General features: G+C 43.8%; 1 protein-coding gene across 3 annotated transcripts in view; it reads right to left on the reverse strand.

Moving 5' to 3' along the window:
• ARHGAP24 (Rho GTPase activating protein 24) overlaps positions 1–9,174 on the reverse strand; it is a 518,143-nt gene that overhangs the window by 6,588 nt on the left and 502,381 nt on the right. For all 3 annotated transcript variants that reach the window (XM_004703244.2, XM_004703247.4, XM_004703245.2), the window contains one exon: positions 2,011–3,088. In XM_004703244.2, the coding sequence (XP_004703301.1) occupies positions 2,011–3,088 (1,078 nt within the window). The remainder of the gene's footprint in view (positions 1–2,010; positions 3,089–9,174) is intronic.

Here is a 9,174-nt window from a genome sequence, read left to right on the forward strand (position 1 = left end):
TCTTCAAAAACGGCTTCTTTATCAATTTAAATTAAAAAAAACAAATTAGTAACAGGAACCTGGAGCTGTTCTTTTATCAACAATAAATACTATTTTAACTGTCCCTGTACCTCACATGACCCTCCCCAAAAGATTAGGTTAGGGGTGTGTGTGTGTGTGTGTGTGTGTGTGTGTGTTTATGTGTTGATCGCTGTGATCAGTTCCCCTTTCCTCTCTTCCTTTCCCCACTTTCCCCTACCCGTCTAGTATCAGTATTCCCATTCCTGTTCCTCGATATCATGATTAACTAGGCTTTATCACAACTGCTTCCCCAGAAATCATATTCCCTGCTCCTGGTATGGATTAAATGGTGCTTCCCTAAAATTGGCTGAAGTTAGAATCTAATCCATGCGCTTGAGCACATGGCCCTGATTAAGAACACATGTTACATGTTTTGTCTGTTGTTAACAGTTAAACTAATGGGGTCATAAGGTGGGAGGTTGGGTCCTATTCCCAGTCTCTTGAGTGCTGTCTTATAAAAAGGGAGAACAGATATAGAAGCAGAGAAAACAAAACAAAAACAACAACAAAAATGGGGAAAGGCACCATGTGAAGATATCTGCAAGCCAAAAAATGGAGAGAAACCACTGAGGCTCCCTGAAGCCAGAAGAGATCAGGAAGAACATTCCCCTAGGACAAACAAGGAAACTTGCGATACTTCTAGCCTTCCAAACAATACATTTTCACTCTTGAAAGCCATTACTTTGGTGGGGTTTTGTTATAGCAGTGCCGGGTCACTAAGGCCCTTCTGACTTAGGGTACGGGTTCCCTTGTCCATGTGCATCCTCTTCACGTCACCCTTGTTATCAAAACCTTCGAAGATGTTGGTGAGCTGTCGTGGTCTGTCCATAAGTCTTCACCTAATTCGCAAGTTCTTTTTAAGTAAAACTTACCAATAAAAAGAGAATACTTATTTAAAACAGCAGCAACAACCCTCAGGGGTTCCCATCTCTCAGTAAAAGCTGGGCTTAGAATGACAGCTGAATCTCCTGTTCTCCGTGACTCCCTTCTCTGAGCTGATCGCTGACTGTTTCCCCGCTTGTTCCCACCTCACCTCATTTCAAGGCTTCGGCACTCGCTCTGCCTTAGCTATCTGCACACCCTCCTTTCTAATAGTAACGAAAGCATAGCCTTCCGTCAGTCTGCCTCACTTGATACCTCAAGAACACTGCGTCCCTTCCCGCTGCATCCTCCTCCTTCACGGATGGCCTCTGCACTCACTCCTCCGGCAGAACCTGAGGCCATGCCCCTGCAGGTCAAAGGGGCTGTCTAGTACCCTCGGAGGCAGAAGGGAGCAAGGCAGCTAGCAGGCACCCCCTCAGCAGTCAATGATGGCAACAATAAAAACAAAGACACACTTACTGCCACACTCCTTTCCTCTGTATCCTCATGTCCTCTTCCTCTTACCCCTGACAATGGACACCTGCCTCATTCTCTACGCATCTACCCACAGCCCCTGGTCTTCCTGGCCTCTGGTCCAAAGGTGCATATTTAAAGAGAACCCCAGATGTCACTGAGGCTCACCTTCTCTGTGAGTGAGGCAAAGCTCATTGAGGTTTGAGGTAAAGATTACTCGCTGTCACTGGGCCATTGAGACCCTGTAGAGCAGGGCAGAATGACCCCTCCGAGTTTCTGAGACTGTCCCTGTTTATGGGAAGGAAAATCCGTCTGTCTTCTGAGGGCTGGTTGGTGGATTCGAATTGCCAACCGTATGGATCACAGCCCAACTCGTTACCAGGACGCCACGGGCTCCTTCCTAGTATCTAAAGGTTAATCTGTCCAACCCAAGGCACACAGAGACTGGACTTTCCTAAAGTCCCACATAGCCCACAGAGAGAAAGCCAAGCTGGGCTTTGAACATGGGTCTCTGGAGCTCCGGAGCCCCCGTTATCCAGCATACATGGGCTCCTGGCTCACAGAAGCAAGCCCTGGCACCCTCTCTAGCAGTGGCAAGCGGCCGATTGTCCTCACCTTTTTATCCGGGACTCGTACTCGATCTTCTGTTTGGTCATTTCCTGTTTCAGGCTGGACACTAAACTGTGCAGCGCACTGTGGTTGCTGGTGTTATTAGCGACAAATGTCTCGCTATTGTCACTGCTGCTGGTGGCACGACTACTTCGACCTCCCACACTCCGCCGGTCACTTTTGCTTTCATAGTCTCCTGGGTGGGCAAGGTCGTCCTGCGGGGGGCCGTCTAGAACGGGGTCCTCAAAGTTGCCCCCGTAAAAGTCTTGCTCTGGACAGGTCGTGGTGGAGGAGCGACAGGAATTGGAGTTCTCGGGGAGGGAGATTTCACAAGAAGACGTGGACCAAGTGGCACTGTCCACGCTCTGCTTGTCGTCGAGGCTCAGCGCAGAGAACTGCTGATGGACGTTGTCGTAGGTGGAGAGCCGGTTGTGCTGGCCCGCCTCTGGCGCCGGCTCTTTCTGCTTGCTCTCCCTCAGGGTCACGAAGCCATTGTGCAGCCAGCTGGGGCCGCGACTGTTCATGGGGGTCCCCAACGTGTCGGTGTTCAAGATGGTCATGCGCACGGTTCCATTCTGCACACTGTGCGTGCCCATCTTGGTGCCAGAGCCCTTCAGCGAAGAGGCCCTTCTGGCCTGCAAGCTCCCATTGGGGGTTGTTTGCGTTTTCTCAGGACCGTCTGCGTTACTGCTGCTGAAGGACCCATTTGTGACAATCCCACTGCCCTTATTGAAGGCGGGGTTCTTTTTGACCGTGAGCGGGGGGCTTCTGGAGACATCCGGCTTGTGGACGCTGTTCCGAGGGCTGTGGGTTTTGCTGCCTGATAGGGCTGCGGGGGACCCATTGTCCACCCCGCCTCTCTGCGGAGACTCGGACTTGTCCCACGAGCATTGCCGGCCAGGGCTGTCCTTGGTATTGTTGTTCTCCTTGTTCGGTAGCTGGCCCGCGTTGGCTTTCTTCTGAATCTCGTTGTTGTTGTTACTCCCTCCGTCTTGGGGCTTGCTGTGCGGTTCTGCATCTTTGGGGAACAGGCAGTCATGTTTGCTAATCATCATCGACATCAACTGCTGTACCACCACGGTGCCTGGGGGAGCACAGGAAACAGTGTCTTATGAGCAAGAGAATGTTGGTTTATTCTCTCATTTGAATGTGATTCTTAAAGAACCATATTTGTGATATGCTTCAGAAGAAAAATACTGCTAGTAAGAATGTTAACCCACTTCAAAGAGCAAAACGTCATCGTCTATTTTAAATACTAGGTTATATGTCTTTGATAGATTTGAAAAAATGATATGTAACATTTGTTTACAGATTTTTTAAAATAAGGATATCTATAATGTTACTATTCAAAATACACACCAAAAATACTTAGGTGAACATGAAGTAGAACTTTCTAGCAGTGCTGAACTATATTCTTCCTGATAAAAATAGAAGTAAAGGCTAACATTTTTTAGTATTTAATATGTGCCAAGATTATGCCAAATGCTTTACCGTTACTGGTTGATTTGGATTTTAAAATAACTCTAAAATTATTGTTACTATCATTGTATTATAAAGGTTATGTAACTTTACCAAATCAAAAAAAGCTATAAAGGAGCAGAGTCGGGAATGTGGAGAGTCATAAAATATTCCAGTTGAAGATAACAGGATCTTATTCTTAACCATTGCAAGGTTTACTGCAAGCATAACATTGAATTATGAAAAAAATTGAGAAGGAGGCCACCATGTTTTCTTCATCTGAAAATGGCTCCAAGCATCCAGATTTTTAAATGGCATCTTGAACTAGATCTCTCCCCACCCTTCAGTGGGTACATTGTCTGCCTTTTTAATTTGTGGGGACAATCAAGTTCATATGGCTTTGCTCATCATTTGGACACTACAGGACATTTTACGTCACATCATCTCAAATGATTGATTAAGAGCCACCCCAATCCTTCCCTCCCTAAAGAGCAGTGACGAAAGCTTTCAAAATCAATTTCTGACAACTCTGAAAATTAAAAACAACCTAAAAGGCTTACAGTAATACAGAGAACATTTAGTCAAGAACACCAGTTATCTCTCAGTAAGAACAAGTTCAGTGACATTTTGACTAACCTTATTCTCATTTACCTTTCCCCAAACTTTGCAGAAGCTATGAAAACCAATGCCCTATATCACAGTGGGAAAAATGAATACAGCAACTATGGAAGTAAAAATATCACAATTGGAACTTGAGATAGTTAAAGTTTAATATGCCAACCTTGCCATTAAACACATGTGGCATTAACTGAAGAGGGGAGAGATCTATGGCTCAGTGAGCCTAGCCTTTCTAGTTCTCAGGGCTCTTGCTTTCTGATGATCAGACCAGGATGCAGCTGCCTTAGCCAGTTCCCTGCTTTCAGGCTCACTTCCTGAAAGACATCCCTGAGGAGAAGGCACAGGGACCTACCCTGATGAAGCCCTGGGTGCTGGAGCAGCTGTGTGAGACCCCTGCCAGCGCTGAGATTCTTACACGCTCACTGATTCGGCTTTCCTTCTGCATTTGGTGTCATTGCGTGTGTTTTGTGAGATTGAGGAGGACTTTGTATATAGGTGTCGGATATATGGGCTAATGTTGGACTTATGGGCTTGGACTGGACTGGGTTGGGATGCTTTCTTAATGTACACTTACCCTTTATATAAAACTATCTCTTATACACAGATGCGTTTCTGTGGATTTGTTTCTCTAGTCTACCCAGACTAACACAAAACTCCTTCAAAACTCAATTCCCAGAGAATTGCCATCATTGCACTTGTTTAGGGATTCTCTGGAAGACCCCACTTCACAAAGCTTGTCTTTATTTGGTTTTTATTTGATTAAGAGCTTTATCTGTGTGGACAGTATTTCCCCCAGTGGCGTTTGTCAGATACAATGACCACCATATTTGTTTAACTTTACAATTGACTGTCAAAATTGATAATGGTTGAAACAACCAAAAAGGCTATCTAGGAAGTTTAAATGGTAAATCTGAGGACTAGAGGGTACACAGGGGGCTGTGGAAAGCGACAGTAAAATCTCTAGGAATCTAGAAGACCAGATGCATCCCTATGGTTATTTGCATGTTCTTGGCTGTGTGCTCACTTAGGAATGATCTAAAAGGTCTTGTTTGCTGCTATTGTGAGTTAATTTGTTGTTGTTTTGAGGTACCATCCAGTTGGTACTGACTCACAATGACCGACTAGCCAACAGAATGAAACACTGCCAGCCCAGCAGCAGCCTCACAATCTTTCTAGTTTGAACACATTGTTTAAATTCCGTGTCAATCTATGTCAAGTTCTGAGTGCCTTCCAAACTGAGGGGTTCATCTCTGGCATTGTATTATGATACCAGAGACTCTTCCACTAGATTGTCGATTTTACAGAAATGGCCCATCTCTTTCTTCTTCCTAGTGTATCTTAGTCTGGGCCCTCCGTTGAACCCTGACCACCATGGACAGATGAGTGATGGTTTGTTTAATGACTTTAAACACTAACTTTGTAAAATCTGTTTCCTTTGTCAACTACCCATTTATCAGCTTGCTGTCCTGTGATGGCTTGTGTATTGCTGTCATACTGGAAACTATGCTACCCATATTTCAAACGAGAGCAGCGTCACTCATGGTAGAGAGGTTGAGCAGAGTTTCCAGGCTCATACAGACAAAAAAAAAGGACTAGATGACCCACTTCTAGCTGCCTCCTCAAAGTACAGTTGTCCTTAATCACATGGATGGAACAAAGGTTTTGGAATCTTCATTATCTTATTCATTCTGTTTTTTTCCCCCTGGAAGTTTGTAAAGCCCCCTTTTATTTCTAAATTACACATTGGGCTACTACCCCAAAAGTCAGCAGTTCAAAATCACCAGCCACTCTGAGGGAGAAAAACAAGGCTTTCTACTCCTGAAAGCAGTTACAGTTTTGGAAACTCATGAGGCAGTTCCACTCTGTCCAAAGTGTGGCTATGCGTTGGCATCAAGTTGATGGCAGGCAGTTTAGCGATGTTTTTTGTTTCTAAATAGAAAACTAAATAAACCTACTTGCTGAATCACAATCAACTATTGGAGAATCACAGGAGAAACAACAGTGATGGAGATCAATGATGATACGTATCCATCTTCCATCTTTGAGAGCCCCTAAGCCTGTTGCCCTGTTCTAAAAACTCTGAAGAATAGACCTGGCAGCAGTTGGAGCAGAATGCTGTCAACATCGTCACAAGTACGTACTGTGTTTGAAGACTGGGTGAACTGAATTGTAATCTACCCTTGGCCTGTATGGCAAATTTCCATGGTTAGCACCCTCCGTTATATATAAATCTGCCTACTACTTTGTTTAACGAGAGCTTTTTCTTGTCATTTGAATATTAGTTTCAGAACCCTCACTGTTTCTGACCGTGGTTATAAACTGTTTGGAACAGTTAATTATGTGGAAAGGATCAATTCCAAGTTCTCTAGGATGTGTCTCTGAAAAGTCATGCCAAAGTGTGTCTGCCACAGGTCTAGTGAGGGTCAGAGCCCTAGAGATTTAGACAGCCCTATCTTCAAGGGATAGCCTTTCCTGCAGCTTGGGGGTTTTTACTTTGTTTTCGTCTCCAGGATAATAAATAGCAATAGGTCCTTACTAAGGAATTTAAAGAAATTACTGTAGCTATTCAGGACAGACTAGCATAGTAGCAATAATATGTGTGCCACTATGAATGCTCCATCTTTTTCTTTTCTTTTTCCTCCCTCTTCTCTGTCGCTTTCTTCCTTAGAATGCTAATGAGAAATGTTTAGCCCAAGTAATGAGGTCAGAGTGGTTATAATCAACTTATTCTGAATGCTCTCAGCGAATTCTAGAGTAACAGTGTGGTACACATTCAGCAATTCCCCCCTCTATGATATGATGTTCTACTGGTTGATTTTAAGCGCCATATATATAATAAGCACGTTTCTTTGTAATCATTGGTTACGAATTCACATTCCCTTTAGAGAGATCTAGTCACTTTAAAGTCTATATGTAAAGGTATACTAGTTATTATTGTTCCAACAAATACTTTTCTACATATGTAATTTGTATGTGGGCAGATATCTCTAGGATATCAGATGAGTTTGGACAAATGTGTAAACACCACAAAGTCATAATATGGAAAACTCTCCTGGGCCCCTCTGTAGTCAATTCATTACTTCCACCTCCTGTCCCTAGAAATCACTTTTTTTCTGTCAGGAAAATTTTGCCTTTTCTAGATGTTCACATAATAAGAACCACACAGTAGGCAATCTTTGGTGTATGGGCATTTTTCATTTTGCACAATACTCCAGGTTGCTCTGTGCACCACTCTGTTAAAACTCCTTCTTTTAATGTGGAATAGTGCTCTCTTCTATGCGTGTGCCACAAGCTACCTCTACACTAATTACTTATAAGGCTCCTCTGGGTTCAGATCAGTTTCACAGCAATGGGCTTATTCACCAATGGATTCGTAGTTGGGTGGTTTTCAGTTTGAAGCCGTGATGCGTAGAGCTGCTATGAGCACGTGACTCTCTGTCTTTATGTGAACATGTGTTCATTTCTCTTGCACAACAACTTCGTATTGTGCTATGCTTGGTATTATGGTTAGTGTATGTTTATACACATAGAAGAAAGAACCTGCCTAAATCTTTTCAAAGACCCGTTAATATTTACCAATTCTACAAGCTAAACTTGGTGATGCCAGTCTCAATTTGACAACCACTGTGAATTCCTGGTTGGCCCAAATAACAAAGTGCTTGACTCACGCAGAAGTGGCTTGGCTCAAGGGCCTGGTGATCTGCTTCCAAAAGCTCACACCTTGAAAAACGTAAGGAATGCAGTTGTTTTCTGTAACCCACGAGGCTGCCAAAAGTCAAAATTAACTCAATGCCAATTGTTTTAATTTTGCTGGTCTCTTTGTTTCAAGTTTGGATTTTTGCTGGTCTGTTTGCTTCAGTTTGTGTGCAGATGCATCTCGGTGTGGTTTATATTTGTATTTTCCTAATGAACATGTAACTGTCGGTTTGTCATAATGAGGTGGTCTGCATGTTTCTGGGATGCTGGATACTATAATACCACTCATTATTTTCAATACCAGCAGTGGCTTCTGGTGGACAGATTTCAACACAGCTTTCAGACAAAGAACAGACTTAAAAAGAATAGTATAATTCTGAGTTTTGGTTTAACACCAAAGTCAAATGTTGGTCTAATAGCAAAAATTGTGTGGGTCTTTAACATTTAATTGCTAAAGACATTTAAACATACCCAGGGCATATGGGCATCAAGAGGGATAGCTGTTGCTTCCCCTCTCAGCAGAAGCACACCCTCTTTCTCCATTGTCTGAATTTGAACAGTGCCTGTTGGGAATCCCACTGCCATTCTTTGATCCTCTGTGTTTAAGCTTTTCTCTTTGTCATTGGTGTTTGGCATGCTGACTACGCTGTTTTGTACCTTCCTTTATATTTACCCTGCTTGGAAGTTCTTGAGCACCTAGGATCTCGCATTTACAATTTTCATCAAATTTGAAAATCTTTTTCAGGGTTCTATTCCCTGTGCTTCAGGTTGGGTAGGGTCTATTGTTACTTTTATATGACTTATTCCATAACTAACTGGATGCTAATTGTATCTGTGAAATACTCTTTCTTGTGTTTGTTGTTGTTATTAAGTGCCATCCGTCCTGTTCTGACCCATAGAGATCTTATGCACATAATGAAATACTGCCCACACTTGCGCCACCCTCCCAGCTGTCCCTTTGCTTGAGCCAATTGTTCCAGCCACTGTGTCAACCCATCTCCTTGAGGGCCTTCCTGTCCTTTGCTGCCCCTCCACTTGACCAAACCTGATGTCCTTCTCCAGGGACTGGTCTCTCCTGAAAATAGGTCCAAAGTATGTGTGGTAGTTACATAATCTGTTATCAATTTGAGTATTCAGAGTGAAGGGGAGGAGTTTAGCTTGTCAATCAGGTCCCAGCTTGATGACCTCATTTGGAGACGCTAAGGAGATAAATAGCTTGCTGGAGGCAGGACACATGCTCACACCCTGAGAGACAATGTAGCTGACAAGTCGCATGCAGCAACGCTAGTGCCCTGAGCTCGAGAAGCCATGTGGAGACCCCTGCCACAACTGAGATGCTTCCACTGCCACTGAATCCACCAGACTTCCCACCCACTGGCCTGTGATCTTCCTGCATTC

The sequence above is a fragment of the Echinops telfairi genome, unplaced genomic scaffold (genome assembly GCF_000313985.2).
Source record: "Echinops telfairi isolate 266 unplaced genomic scaffold, ASM31398v2 ScPeMD7_7468;HRSCAF=8506_0, whole genome shotgun sequence".
Classification (NCBI taxonomy): Eukaryota; Metazoa; Chordata; class Mammalia; order Afrosoricida; family Tenrecidae; genus Echinops; species Echinops telfairi.